The following is a 15969-nucleotide window of genomic DNA, read 5'->3' as shown; positions in this document are numbered from 1 at the left end:
TAGAAAAATAAAACACAGAATTTACTTCAAGGAAGGAAAAACCTTACATAACTATCTGTTAAGTATGTTTACAAAGGAAGCCATGGATTAAGTAGTATACCTGTTTTATAAATGAAACAGCCAGCAAAATTCCTTTTCTATAGTGAAATGCTCCTACACTGCCACATTAAATAATTCTTCCCAAAGCCAAAGTTTGTTGATGATCAGTTTCTTTCATTAGTAAAGCTACAATGAAAATCCTTGACAATATGCTCTCATTATAATCTATTCACAAACTTGAATTCATCTTTCTGATACTATCCATCTCATATTTGAATATTTAATACAACTATAATATCATTGTACAAATATATTCATCTACAATGGAAATTACTCATTTTATTTCTCATTCCACTGGTGATTCTTCAACAAACACCCGCAATCCACCTAATAGTGGAAATGGATCTCTACCTTTGCCTCCTCCCCCCCAAAAAGATAAAAATTACAACCATGGCTGCGTTCAAGAAGTCCTATATTTTAGTGCATGCTTGTATACTTATACTTTACTCTGCAAAACTTGTAATTCTTTGGGCAAGCCATGTGAGAAACCTAAAAACCAAGTATTAGTATTCTCATTATATAAAGAAAAAGAATGTACAGGAAAAAAGGGAAGAAAAATGTTTTAAGAAAAGTGACTGAAACAGGGTTTTGTTTAAGGTAGAAACTGTTTTGAAGTTTGATTAGTTTTTCTCTTTCCTATCACAGAAAGCACTGTGATAGATATTTCACTATTTCCAACAACTTTTTTAGTTAATATTTTAAGACTGAAAACCGAAAAAACTGAATTCGGAGATAATATTAGAGGCATCCAACCTTTAGCAAGTCACTGAGTGCCCTAAATGGATTTTTCTGATTTATTCATTAAGTAAATAGAATCAAGTTTTGATAGATATTTTTAACTGCCTATGGTCTCCAAATATTTTCTCAATCAGCTTAAATTTTTGCAAGCAATTTTCATCATAAGAAATATCAGTAAGATAAGTTACTAAGCCTACCATTCAAAAAAATTTACACTGCAAATGACTAACGTGTATTCCACACTCAATATAATTAACAACCTAATAGTAAATAGCTCCTTTTGTCATTTATCCTTTTCCCCAAAAGTTTCCATTTAAAGACCAAACATATTCTTTAAATATGTCTAAAGAAATTTTAAACCTATCTTCTTTTATTACAAAAATCAAAGCAGTTACAAGATCCTAAGTGGATCTGGGGATGTACCAAGTCAGTATAACCCTATTTCTAATTACTCTAAGCTTAACAGTAAAGTTAACTTTTAAAATAATATTTGCAAACTGAGACTTCATGCCAGATTTTCACTGCACTGAAGAGAGTTAAATTTTTTTTTTTACTTCAAAAGAAATACTTCACTTCATTTCTTAACCTACTGTATAGAACCCCATCTGTTAAGAACTGTTCCAGCATACACTGCTACTGCTGCAGAATCCAAACTGGTTACACATTCAAGTCAGTTTCCAGCCTGTGAGAGCCTCCAATGGCTCTTATCACGTTCAAATGTATTAAGTAAGCATATAAATACTTATTAAGATAACCCAATATCACATCATAAAAAGTAAAAATGATATTGGAAATCTGGAAAAACTAAAAACAAAAATGGAAAAACTTAAAATGTTTTATTTTAAATTTAGAGAAATATAGTACCTGCTAACCTACTAACATTTTGAGATCTTTCCTTTTAAAAAGAAAAAAAAATGAATAAAAGGCAAGTACTAATCTCCTATTTGCAAATGGTTTAACTGAAAACGCCCCAAAAAACAGTATTTCTATCAGTGTTTTGAAAAGAATTTGGTTATGCCAATGCAGTGAGAGTCCCCCAAACTTACACTGACTTTTTGTCATGATTTGTTTGAAGGGTACATAGAAATACAAGGAGGTGTTTGGCATTTAAACAGTAATAAATACAGCAAAGCAAAGTCAGATAGTCTATCTTTGACACCCTAGCAAAAAAAAAAAAAAAAAAAAAAAAGGCTTTAACTTTTCTGTGAATTTAAAAGGTAAAAAAACCATAGACATTATCTAATCCATGTCTCAGGGCACCTCTGCTGTAGCTGCAGCTTTCTTTCAATGTTCCAATAGATCAAATAATAATTGCTTAGCTGAAGATTCTGACTGTATGGGTGTTATAAAATCTCTTTGCAAGCATATTTTTATATTCCTGTGACTCTACACCAAATACAATAGTCAACTGATTGCTCTGATTTAAGCCTTGCCTTCCAAAACCCAATCTTACAGTGTATCAAAGACAAGATATTGCAGAGGAAACTGTTTCAAAAGCTCAGCTGCAGCAAAAACTACATTTACAAAGAATTTTAAAATGAACTAGTCTTTAATGAACTAGTCTTACTATCCGAAATTTATGAGTCTCTTCTCATTATTTCTTCCCTATGTCTTCCCCTGACATCTTGAACGCATCTTAGCCGCTCCGTAGATAGATATCGCAAAACATTAAGTCATACACAGTTCTGCAGTAACTCTTTCTTATCATGAAAGAAACCAAAACCCAGGGCTGAATTTAACACCTTTCCTCCAGTCTTTATCTACTCGCCACGCTCTCTGAAGGCAACCATAGAAACCAACCTGTATGATTTGGTGCCCTCACATTTTAACACCTCATGTCCACAAAAATGACGAAGAGGTCAGCATATTGAGGGCAATATTACAAAGAAAGGAAAGCGATCTAAAGAGAGATGGGGTGGGGGTGGAGGGAAGATACAGCCACAACACTCTCCAACACAGCCTCGGATATATATTTAAAGGCAGATGCAAAACTGCATCATTTTCCTCTTCATTCGAAAACATCACATCCCAGCAGCTCAAGTTGGAGCTTTTCACATTTCAGCAGCACGGGGGAATTTAGGCTCCAGGCGCAAGGCTTCCATCCTCGGAGAGCGACGCCACGGACAATTAAGAGTGTGGGAGAAAGAACCCCAGAGAAAAGGAGGCCTTCCGCTCCCCCTAACTAAACTCTCAAGTCGACCCAAAACCTGCACGGCAAGGAATGACTGACTACTCGCAGTCATGAGAAGTGATAATAAGCGGTGTTAAGTTGGCCACTGCGCTCAGGTGGCAGGAGAGGACCAGAGGAGAGCTGGGAGGTGGCACGGCTTCAGCTGCGCGCAGGCAGGTCACCCGCTGGGCAATACCCGCTGGACGATCTGTGCTCGCAGGGACGCGCTGCGTGTGTGACCCGGGAGGTGGAGGGTGGGAGCCAGCGCCTGGGGAGGGGGGCCCTGGGGGCTGGGAGGCACAAGGCGAGCACGCATTTTCCCTTACCAGGTTGAGCACCGTCTCCACGATGTCCCTGTTGCTGACCTCTCCGACCTGTATGAGTCCAATCAACACTGCGAATTTCATCCGGATGTTGCGGATCGGCACCGAAGGGTTAATCATCCCCGCGGGCAGCACCACCGAGCCGGAGCCGGACGGCCCCCTCAGCTCCCCCATCCCGCTGCCCCCGCTGCCGCCACCGGCGCTGCCCCCGCCGCCTCCGCCTCCGGCCCCGACGGCGATGAGCCCCACGGGCTGAGGCTCGAGCCCCGGGCCCGGTTTCTCGCTCGCCATTTGCCCCCCTCCTGGGGAGAAGGCAAGAGCGGCGGCGCTGCCTCCGCCGGTACCGTTATACCTGCCTCGGCCCCCGCCCCCCGGCCGTCGCCTCGGAGCCCCAGCATCCACCAGCGCCGCGGCGCCGGGCCCGCTCCCCGCCTGCGCCTCAGCCCGGCCCGCTCCGGCGCCCTCCCCGGCGGAGGCGGTGGGTTATTCTCAGGCTTATTCCCGGTGGTGGCGGCGCCGCTAACCGCTGCCCGGCGAGTGGCAGTGCCCGCCCAGCAGCTGTGCCGCTGCTGCCGCCGCTGCCTCCTCACGCTCCCCCTCCCGGTCCGTCCGGCCCGGCCCGCCCCCCGCGGAGATGCTGCCGCTGCTCGGAAAAGCCCTGAGGCGCGAGCAGCTGGCCGCGTCGCTGGCCGGCGCTGAAGCCCAGGCTGGGGCCGACGCTACTGACGCTGCCGCCGCCGCTGCTATGGGCGCCACTGTTGTTGTGAAGCCCCGACGCCGCCGCTCACTCCGCCATGTTGCCGCCCCCTGCCTGCGGTAGCGGCCACTGCGCCTGCGCAGAGCCTCCGGGGGGCGGAGCCCTCGCTGCACCCCCTCTTTCGCCCTGCCCTCCTTCTCCTTCCACCCACCCACCCCGACACCCCTTGTCCCTCCCCCAACCGCTCTGAACGGATAGACAGGTGAGCAGGTGCATGGGGACCGCTGCCAGACACTGGGGCGAGCTGGCGGAGGCGGGGCGGGTGGTGGCTTCCTCGTAATTTCTCCCTGGAGGGTGGATTCTCCCTGTGGGGAAGGACACAGAGTGTGTGTGTCTTGCCTTCGCTGCCACCTCCTTATTCCCTCAATATCCTCTTGCTAGGGGGAGATTCATCTTCGTCGTCGCACCCAGCTGCTGCTACTGCCAGTGCCACGTGCCTTGTAAGGTAGGGGAGTGGCAGACGACCTCTTTCCACCCCTCTTCGCCCTTCCCCACAGTCCTTCCCGCCAGGCCCTCCCCGGAATTTCCCAGTGAAAAAGTGGCTGGCAAAGCAGAAACAAACGCACTGTGGGGAACGCTCCCGCTTTGTAGGGGAAAGGATACAGATGGGAGTGTAATGGGTCTTTTTCTACGGCCATGAAAGAGGCTGACACCTGCACACACAGGCGCGACTTAAAATAGAACTTGTCAAACAGTGATCCGCTCTGGATGGATCTCTGAACAACAGACAGTTCTTGAACTCACTTCCCAGCCTTGAAAGATTGCATTGTGTGCAGTCTGGGGTAGTAGTTTGGTGGGAGCAACAAATGCCACATTTGAAAAATCCTTAGCGATCCCCAGGTATGAGGTCAATTAATGATACCTCCCTTTTTCTTAGGCATGCACACTTTAGAGGATTTGGAAATTACCCTAAAAGATAGGTATTTCTCTGCCAGCCTTCATCTGTGATAAAAGTAGACTTTTGCATCTTCACATATATAGAGAGAAAAAATTACTTTATTTAAAAAGGTATTAAAATGTACACAACAGTCTTGCTGCTTGTATTGAATTAAAACGAAATAAGCATGACTGCTGTTTTCTTCCTTGAAATGAAGGATGTAATTTTATTTAATATTTCATGAGGTGTGCCCTTTTCAGTAAAGATGTATTGTAAGACACCAAAACTATTAGGTATCTTGAGGTAAATTCAAATCATTTTAATTGTCATCTCAAATGAAAACAGTCAGTCTACAAATCTGTCATAATCCAGTTTCTTATTACTCATATTTAATTGGATTGGTTAGTCAAATTAACTCCCAAGATACTGGAACACGTTAAAATTCTAAAGTACCATAAGTCCTGTATAACAGAATTTTTCAAGACAGGTGCTTAGGCTTAGTTCTTAGTTGTGTGTGTTTAAACTTGCATAAGTGACTGAATTATTAAAATAGTCAAGCAGAAATTTCTGAAAAAAGTAGTAGTTGGTATGTCCATTGAACTCAAATAGCTAGTGAATTATAAAATGTTAGAAAGATTGAAAATGTATGGAAAACTTACAAAACCTCTAAGTCTTAATAGCTTGACTTAGGTGTCCTGTCATTGAAAAATCCTGTGACATATATCCACCTATAGCATTTTATCTCTCCCAAGTGAGTAGCATCTGCTTTTGCAAACACTGTTTTCATTGGCAACTTGACAATTTTAAAATTATATATCTGTCTGACATGGTCATCCCACTAGCTTCTTTTCACCCTGCTGTTCATATATGTGGCAGCAGGTTCTACCTCTTGCTAATTTTAGACTTTAAAAAGTGTTCCCCAGTTCCCTGTCAGCTCCTCGAAGGCAGTGTGGTACTGTCCAAAGCGGACACAGGCTTTCGAATCACATTCACAACTTACTCAAGTTATTGAACGCAGTATCCTCGTTCACTAACAGGAACGAGAATAACATCCCCACTGGGAAGTGAGAATTCAATGAAATGATTTCAACTCAGCAGCCAGCATAAAGGAAATGTGTCCTTGTACCCTTAGTATAACGGTAACAGTCTGTGTTGAATGACCCATAAACAATGTAAGAACAATTATAACTACATACAAGTTTTATAATTGCACAGTTATGTTTTCAGTACTGTCCCCAAAAGCATACAGTTTAGAAAATTCAAGTAGGTCTTTTTCCTGTTAGCCTACAAAGCCTCTTGCAAGTATACAGATGACTTTGCATCTGCATTAACACTATTTTGAAATAAAAGATAGCTATATAATGAGAGGCAACTTAATGAGGTTCATTTTTAAATCTCCAGATTTAAAAACATTTAATGCAGTGAATATCAATTTTGTATAGAGTCTTGCTTTAATAGATGCATACCCATAATTCCAAAGGACAGTCCTTCAAAGAGTGCCCATGAATCTGAGTTTCAAGAGGCAATATTGCCTAGCGGTTAAGACCACAGTCACCAGACTCACTAGAACCTGGGTTTGGATTCCACTTTCACTACCCAATTATCTGTGTGATCTTGAGCAAATGACTTCTCTTCAAAGCCTTATTTTATCCATCCCAAAGTAGAGATTCATAGGACTAAAGGATGAAAGGAGCTAATAAATACATTTAAGGTACTTCATGTAGTAGCAAGTGTTGATAAATAATCTTTCCCTTCATCGGCTGTGGAAAAAGACAATGCTGAAATTATTTTTGTGTTTTCAGCAGCTGACGTACGTGCCTGGCTTATAATTTACATTTATTAAAGGTATTTTTTAAAATGAACGATAGAAAACAGCAGTTGTCCAGGCTAAATGTTCCCATTCCCTTCACCTGTTCCTTAAAGAGCAGGATTCTTGGTTTCCTCTAAACTTTATCTGACCAGGGTACTTCAAACCATAGGTCAGCTTAGACAATATCAAACAGAGGGAGATCCTTACCTGAACCTAAACCTTTAGAAATAGAATTCCTGTTAACATATCCCTAAGTCAGATTAGTTTGCCTTGGTTTGGTTTGGTTCTCGTTTTTCCAGCAACATGACACCAATGATTCATGTAATGCACAGTAATTTATGTTTGAGAGGTAGTAGCTTCTCAAAAGACATTGGGTCCATTCTCCTCTCATGTTAAAATTACTGTCAAGTGAAACACCAAGGTTCTATTTTTTGTTACTGTTTTGTTTTGTTTCTAGACTTGCTGCTCCTAGGCAGCAGCACATGTCCACTAGCTTTACAAGTGGATTTGGACATAAAGTGCAGAATTGAATTTACCTATTTTAGATTTGATTGAATTTTTATTTTACTTAAATTTGCTCAAAATTCCTTAACTTTAATTATATCAGGCAAAACAACTTGTCTTAGTTTTATCTTATTATCTGCAAATTTGAGAACAATCCTTCTATACCTTCATCCAAATATTTTATTGAACAGGATAAAAACATCTCTATTTCCTAAAACCTTTCTGACTGAAATCAGTTCATGTTTTTCAAACTGTGAACACCAGCCCACTAGTGAGTCTTCAAATAGATTTAGTAGGGGGCAGCCAGAAAATTTTTAAGGAAATATAATAGAAAAATATAGAATGAGAAACATCTAAGCACATCCATAATTTTAATTATGCATATACATGTGTATGTACATGCACACTTATTATGAAAAATCTATTATATAGATAATAGATTATAATATGAAAAATCTATTTCTCACTGCAAGTCATAATCAAAGAGTTTGTGAAACACTGATTTGAGTTGTTTATAAACACCTGTTCGGTATAATGCTATACTAATAACTGCCCATATTTCTCTAGTTTGTCCAAAAGGATATCTTAGAGGACCTTGACAACTGGCTAGTTGAAGTCTGGATACACTCTGTACTTGAGCAAAATTAAAGTAAAAATATATAGATGTGAATTATTATCAATTTTTCTGATAACTGTATCACAAATAAGAACATGTGTTTGATTGGCTAACAGGACTTACTGCTTTCCTTCTAATGAATGAGCCGTTCTACCATTCTGTAATCTCACCTACAAGTCATATTCAGCCTCTTGCTGTGGGTTTTCAAGAATTTATCTCTTCCTACTCCCACTGGCACTGTAATCCTCTGGCACATCTACTTCTCTAGGACTCCTCAAAGACCATGGAGAGTTCAGTGATCTAGTTTACACATTCTTTCAAGATCAATGGATATAATTTGTCCTGCGCTGGGATCTGAAGCTATTTAGACTAGTGAGGTGCCTAGTTACAATTTCCTCACCAAACTTAAACTTCAGTTTCTTCCAACTATTATTAGTTCTACCTTTTCATTCCACTGTTTTTTCTCCTAAACAGAAAATATGGAACAAAATAAAAATTCAGTATTTGTTAACAAATCTGACCCTGTTTGGGGATGGCTAAAATATTGATGCTGACCAGCCAACAAATACTTGAGTGCCTACCACATGCAAGAACGGTAGACTAGTCAAAATGGATGTTTCCTAATTTTCAGTCATCTTAATTTCAAAAGAACTAGGTGTATATACACATGTACCCTCAAACATACACATAAATCTAGAAGCAAATGCACCGCACACATATATACACTCACCATCAGATTAGCCATACCTCTGTCCATCTTCCTGACAGGAGCCCTATTACAATGGCTCCCAATCTCTTTGCATGTGTACAAATCTTTTCGTCATTTAAAAAAAAAATTGTATACTTCCGGACTCTTACCTGAGAGATTTATCCTTTTAGTATCCATTGATTAAGTATAGGAATGGAAAGCTATTAACAATTTAATAATGGTATTTAAATAAATTTTGTGTTTTTAAAATCATAACATCTACATGTATGTGAAACATATACACGCATGGAGTTGTGGGTTGAATTGTGTCCCCTAAAAAGACATGTTCAAGTCCTACCCCCAGAAACTGAGACTGTGACCTTTGCTTCCAAAAGCAAAGCCTTTGCAGATGTAATCAAGTTCAGACGAGGCTATACTGGAATTATATACAACGTCATCATAACAAGGGAGGAATCATCCTTAGAGCCTTCAGAAAAAGCATGACTCTGTTGACACCTTGGTACTTCTAAACTAGAGAACTGTGAGGGAATAAATTTCTGTTGGTGGCAGTGCTGGTGAGGCGTTTCTTCATTTTTAAAAATTTTATTGAAGTATAGTTGATTTACAATGTTGTGATTATTTCTGCTATAGAAAAAGTGATTCAGTTATACATGTACACACATCCATTCTCTTTCAGATTTGTTTCCCACAAAGATTATCACAGAATATTAGGTAGAGTTTTCTGTGCTATACAGCAGGTCCCCCATTAGCCCATCATCCCATAACCCTCAGCATATGCCAATCCCAAATCCCCAGTCCATTGATCCCCCCACCCACGTGTCCCCTTTGGTAACAATAGGTTTTTTAAAATCTATGAGTCTTTCTGTTCTGCAAATTCTGTTGTTTTAAGGCATCTAGTTTATGGTACCTTGTCGCGGAAACCCTAGGAAACTAATATGTATACATGTGACATATATGTGTTTGACATTTTATTCTGTCCACAAGCAATGTCTACTGTGTGTAAGCGTTCGTGGATCATTTTCAATAGTTGTGAGGTCACCTGGTTGGGAAACAATGCGTTAGACAACTTGAATTAATTTGTCCCCACGTAGTACATTATGTTTTCCTACGTGGGTACCATGCTCATGTTTTTCCTTCTATCCATAGCACTCTCATCGTCCCTGCAGAAATTCTGCCCGGCTGAAATGCCACCTCAATGAATACATTCAGGCTACCACCTAGAAAAAAGTGACCTGAAAGAATCATTCTTTTTTTAAATGCTGGAAATGGCTACGAAGTTTCAGGCTGTTGTGGCTCAGGGGAAATGAATCTGACTAGTATCCATGAGGTTGTGGGTTCAATCCCTGGCCTCACTCAGTGGGTGGGAGATACAGCATTGCTATGAGCTGTGGTATAGGTCGCAGACGTGGCTCAGATCCCGAGTTGCTGTGGCTGTAGTGTAGGCCAGTAGCTGTAGCTCTGATTGGACCCCTAGCATAGGAACCTCCATATGCCATGGGTGTGGTCCTAAAAAGCAAAAAAAAGAATGATTCTGGCCTGTTTTCCCTAAATAGCCCAGGTTGGCACATTTCCACTTAAACAAATTAGTATTTTCCTTCTTCTCTGCTTCATTTTCTGAGATTTAAAAAATCCACATGACAATGTATGTAGTCATTGCTCTCCTCTTTACTGAAGTTGTGTGGGGTTTTTTTTGTGGGTTTTCTTTTTTTTTTTTTAATGTACGTGTATAGTCTTTTTTTTTTTTTTTTTGAAAAAAATTTTCAGGAGTTCCCATCATGGCGCAGCAGATACAAATCCAACTAGGAACCGTGAGGTTCAGGGTTCGATCCCTGGCCTTGCTCAGTGGCTTAAGGATCCCGTGTTGTGGCAAGCTATGGTGTAGGTGGCAGATGCGGCTCAGATCCAGCGTTGCTGTGGCTGTGGTGTAGGGCGGCAGCTGTAGCTCTGATTAGATCCCTAGCCTGGGAACCTCCATATGCCGTGGATGCAGCCCTAAAAAGAAAAAAAAAAATTTCACGTGTTAGAGAAATACAAGTATGTTAAAGAATGGGGCTTGGGGTTGGCTATTTTTAATCATTATAGCTGCCATAGCCTGTTCATCTCCTGTCTGCCATGCATGTTAATGAGTATTATTTCTAACGCTGACTTCAGCTCTTTACATAAGATAGTGTCCCCATTTTTTTCGAAGATGGAAATTAACATGAAGAGAGGTTGTCAGGTGTGCAGATCATACTTCAGGCTGTGACAAAATTAAGATTTGATCCCAGTTGTGTATGGCCAGGTCCTCAGGTTTGCTCATTCTCTTACATGGCCACATTGTGACCTAGACTGAGGTCATTATTTTTACCAAGGGTACCAGATGAAAGATAATGAGATTGGAAAAGTTCATGTAAAAAGAATAAAATCCATGTAAAGGAAAAAGAATGGTTGCGGTATTTGCTGTTTTGGTAAAAGTGGCCCACCAAGAGATGGTCTCTAGAGTCAATCTGATTTTGTATCTCTGGGCCTAAAAAGGTTCAGAAAACTCCATTAGCCTTTGTGTTTCCCGGGAATCATTTTAATTCTAGACAAAAATTACTTGGAATAAATAAATTGTTTTTAATTATGTTCATTAAGATTAACCAAAATTTAATTGCATAGTCCCATTAATATATCACTCCTTATTATGCTTCTGGCAAAGACTTTGTGATGTGTCTAACTAATGATTAATCTACGAGTCCCTGTTGAAAGTATTGTCATTGTATGTCTATGTAATTATAGTAAAAACAAAACGAAACGCATATTCTGCATAGAAGGAGGAAAAGAATGCTGTGAAGAAGTGTCCGAGAGCTGTTTAGAATAGTTATCTCCTTAATAGAATCTCTGCAGAATAAGAGAGTACATTTTTCCAAAGTTTAGCCCAACTGAGAAGCAGTGCATAGATTCAAGCCTGGTAAATAAAGCTTCGGATTAGAGCCTTTCTCTGATGGTGCCAGCAGCCATAGATTAGCTAGTGGAAGAATGGCTTGAAATAACCACCTCACCAATCAATTAGTAAGTAGTATGCGGAGACAACTGGGCTCATGCTTTGATTTCCTGGGATAGAGTATCTATCTCTCTTAACTGCCAGAGGGGTCAAGATCAGAAAAGCGAGGTAAAGGAAAAGGAGAACAGATTTATCTGGACTTTAGCTTCTGCTTGTGTGTTTGATCTCATATGTGTTGGGGAATTCACTATACATAGCCTCTTGTGGTTAACGTGAAAGCAAATGTTCACTAGCACAGATAACCATAAGGTCAAAGGATATCTTAAGGGATCAAGATGCTTCATCACATTTAATGTTTGGGTATCTGTTAAATAGACATTTATGTGTATATAAAACTTTACTTCTGTTTGGTTAGTCTAAGTTCGTGAGAAGTAGATGGAATGTCCTATATTGGCCACAGCTTTATCACTGGTTTCTGCGTTTTTATTAAAATCAGCTCGGCTGATTTCTTTTGCAGTGGCAAAAGATGTAACAGTGCCTGTTCCAGGGCTGTTTGCATTCAGCGAAGCATATCAAAATAATGGCCATGATTTGCCCTCATAATTCATACGATGGTGTTTTCTTTCCTAAGCACAACGGAAAGCTCACATGATTACATTATAAAATAAAACATATCTTCCAAACATTTCACTATCTTTTGTTTTACCATTCTCATCCCAATACTAAATAACCCCTTGAAGTAGGGTTTAGTGGCTAAAAGAAGGATTTCAAAATCAGATAGATTGGGTTAAGATGCAGATAAATTGCCCTTCAACCATGTTCTACATGTAAAATATAACTAAAATACATCACATGTATTGCTTGGAATATTTAAAGAAATTAAATATGTAAAGCATTTACTCAATAGATGATAGGAAGTGTGCCTATACATTAGCACAAACAACAGTAGAATTTTGTGAGTTTTCAAATTATATAATTGAATACACTAATATCCACTTATTTGATCTTCATTCATTGACCTGATTTTCCTTTATTCAGATAGCAAATAGAACAGCGTTTCTTCTTTAGTTTTTAAAATAAATAGCTGTACATATTCTGCATTTGTTTACTTTATGAGAATTTTAACAATTTCCCTTTCTATCTCAAACGTAAATATTTTTTCTCTGTTAAGCACATAAAACCTAATTAGAAATATATCTTTTCTTTGTTTTTAGCTAACCATAGGGAGAGAAGTCATATCGTGAACAAGTTATTTTTCTGAGACTTTATAAAGATTAAAAAGTCAAAAGAGGAGGTCCCCTCGTGGCTCAGGGGTTAATGAATCTGACTAGGAACCATGAGGTTGCAGGTTTGATCCCTGGCCTCGCTCAGTGGGTTAAGGATCCGGCGCTGCCGTGAGCTGTGATGTAAGTTGTAGATGTGGTTCCGACCTGGCGTTGCGGTGGCTGTGGCAACAGCTCCAATTAGAACCCTAGCCTGGGAACCTCCATATGCAGTGGGTGCAGCCCTAAAAAGGACAAAAAGAACAACAACTAAAAAAAGTCAAAAGAATAAGTAAATAGTAATAATAAGCTAATCCTTTATAATTTACTAACCCCACAAGTAAATAGTCTACCAAAATACATCTGCAGGTTTAAACCAAAAATTTGTCCTTTTTTAAAAATATGTTTCTCTACTTTTCATATTCACTCAACTTTTTGTTATTGCTTTCTTTGTAAATAAAGTTTAGTGTTTTTGGTTCATACCAGGAAATAGATTTTTCCCCCTGATTTTCTTTTTTAAAGAGGTAGTTGTAGTTCATGAAATTAACTTTTCAAATTATTTCTTAGTTATTTGTATTTGATTTTGACATTGACTGTTAGGAATTCATAATACTAATGGCATCATTCATATGCCATAAACTTCTTACCAGTTATAGATTCCACTTACTTCAAATATGAGTGTCAATGGATATTTATGTATCTCTACTTTCTTTTCCTACTAGTTCTTTGGAATTTTCCTAGCCTGAAATATTTATAGAATTCATAACGTCTTTTATTGTCTCAGTATCTCTCAATACTTCTACTAATGCCTAAACTGAAAGTGTCACGTTAAATCACTGTAAAACATGTATTAATTTCCTCATGTAAACCATATTGTTAATTATTTTGAAGGGGAACTAGAGAGACATGGTCTCTGCACTCTAGAATTTTAAAATGTAATCTATTTGATGTTTACATAAGGAAAATGCCAAAGGAAATATAATCGTATATAACACAGATTAGAACTAAGGGAAGAGATGCAATGGAACTTAGAACATAGTAACTATAAACATGAAATAGTCAACATAATTGAAACATCAATCCTTTGAGCTTTGTGACCATCTGCTATTCAATAAGCATTAACCTAAAATGAAATTTTGTATAGACTAATAAGTTAATAAGATCTTATTCTTCCAATGTATTTCAAAAACAAGTAGCCACTCTGTAATATTCCTTAGATATTCTTCAGAAAGCATCAGAATCTCAAATAATGAAGCTATGAAATAAGATAGTTTTAAAGAGATATCTAACAGTGCATATTTGTTGTTAAATAAGTGAAAGGAATTCTATATTTAAATGATTATATATATGTTGAATAATATAACAGAAATGTCCAGTTTGATAAGGGTAGAAAACTTTTTTAAAAACCAAATAGAGCTGTAAGTCAACTCTACTTTTAAAAAAATGGGGAAAAAAGAAAGAAATAGATCCACGGATAAAACAAAATCCCTCTCCTCATGTAGCTTACATTCGAATAAAGGACACAGATAATCAATTAGGAAAATTTATGTAAATAATATGATTTCAGAAACTGATACTTTTAGATGGTAATTACTTTTACAGAAAAAAAAATATGGTGGTGTAGTTGTTCATTATATGTTTTTTTCCTCACTAGATCAGCAGCTACTTGCAGGCAGGCACTATATCTTACTTGCAAATAAAACCTTCAGCAGTGTACCGTGATCATTGACTGAACAAGTACTCAATAAATGTCTGAATAAAGGAAAGAAGGAGGAAAGAAATTAAAAACAGAGATTTTTAAAATTCAATGAATTTGGAGTTCCCGTCGTGGCGCAGTGGTTAACGAATCCGACTAGGAACCATGAGGTTGCGGGTTCGGTCCCTGCCCTTGCTCAGTGGGTTAACGATCCGGCATTGCCGTGAGCTGTGGTGTAGGTTGAAAACGCGGCTCGGATCCCGCGTTGCTGTGGCTCTGGCGTAGGCCGGTGGCTACAGCTCTGATTCGACCCCTAGCCTGGGAACCTCCATATGCCACGGGAGCGGCCCAAGAAATAGCAAAAACAACAACAACAACAACAACCAAAAAAGACAAAAAAAAAATTTCAATGAATTCAACAATGTGATACAAATTCAACATTTACTTGGCTCAACTCTTAAAGAAACAAGAACAGACTTTTTAAGTCAGAATGAAATCGTTCCTCTGTAGGATTTTTTAATTCCTTAAAACATGAATTTTGAGAAGGGCTAAATTCTTTAAAACCAGCATTCAAATTATTGAATCTTCTCTGCTTAAGATTATGTAAACTATTTGGCCTCTTCGAGTCCGTTTTTCTACCAATGAAACGGGACTGAACAACTCTTCTTATAATGAGATTATTGTAATCACAAATGAGGTAAATCGTGGTCCTGCTTTGAAAAGTACAGCGTATTACAGAGAAAACCATAGCCTTAATTCTGGCAGCAATCTGAAAAGAGTACTTCTCTCTCAGTTCTGGAAGTGCAGGCAGTAGTGAGGCATGGGTGCAGACTCATAGCAGGGAACTGGTTCTGATGATGTGTGTGACAAGGTGAGGGGCACTGTTAAAAGGAGGAGAGGACAGTTCCATGGTCAGGAATCAAAACCAGTCAGATAGGCCATAATTGGGGCAAACTTGAGAAGAAAAGTCAACGCAACCATGCATCTCAAGGACAGAGCAAGAAGGCAGTCCAAAGTTGGGCAAACAGCCAAGAGTCCAGAAACACAAGTGAGCAAAATAGAGAAACAGGAGACCAAATTTGAGATTCTCAAATTTATACCTCAGTTTCAGTACGTTTAAATGGTTCCTTTGGAGGAAAGCATCAATCCCTCAGGGACAGATGCTCAGGAATCCATGACTGAGTTAAAAGAATATGGGGGGAACCAAACAGCCCGTTTCTCTCAAAAAGTTTCTCACAGTAAATATCTTAGCCAGTTTTTAGAAGACTCTTTCCTAGAATCCATCTTCTAATTGGACAGTAAGGAAAAGCTTGGTCAGATTTTTAGACACATTTCCCTTGAGATGTACATCATGTTTTCATGATACTACAAAATATTTTGCAGGAAAAGAAACCTTGGAAATCAGTGATTTATGCGCTCATTATTAGATGCTCAATATGCATG

At 39.3% G+C, this 15969-nt stretch overlaps 1 protein-coding gene and 1 long non-coding RNA gene across 9 annotated transcripts in view; one reads left to right on the top strand and one right to left on the bottom strand.

Moving 5' to 3' along the window:
- Positions 1 to 4160, bottom strand: part of NBEA (neurobeachin) — a 636767-nt gene extending 632607 nt beyond the window's left edge. For 3 of the 7 annotated variants that reach the window (XM_047756277.1, XM_047756280.1, XM_047756278.1), the window contains exon 1: positions 3334 to 4160. In XM_047756277.1, the coding sequence (XP_047612233.1) occupies positions 3334 to 3621 (288 nt within the window). In that variant the 5' untranslated portion in view covers positions 3622 to 4160. The remainder of the gene's footprint in view (positions 1 to 3333) is intronic. The other 4 variants (XM_047756279.1, XM_047756281.1, XM_047756285.1 and 1 more) reach the window with 2 other exon arrangements.
- Positions 4161 to 4226: 66 nt separating this feature from the next.
- Positions 4227 to 15969, top strand: part of LOC125113519 (uncharacterized) — a 608058-nt gene continuing 596315 nt past the window's right edge. For both annotated transcript variants that reach the window (XR_007131482.1, XR_007131483.1), the window contains exons 1-2: positions 4227 to 4289; positions 4469 to 4532. This is a non-coding gene — a long non-coding RNA (uncharacterized LOC125113519). The remainder of the gene's footprint in view (positions 4290 to 4468; positions 4533 to 15969) is intronic.

This window comes from Phacochoerus africanus, chromosome 13, assembly GCF_016906955.1.
Source record: "Phacochoerus africanus isolate WHEZ1 chromosome 13, ROS_Pafr_v1, whole genome shotgun sequence".
Classification (NCBI taxonomy): domain Eukaryota; kingdom Metazoa; phylum Chordata; class Mammalia; order Artiodactyla; family Suidae; genus Phacochoerus; species Phacochoerus africanus.
This window is presented reverse-complemented; position numbering and strand designations above follow the sequence as displayed.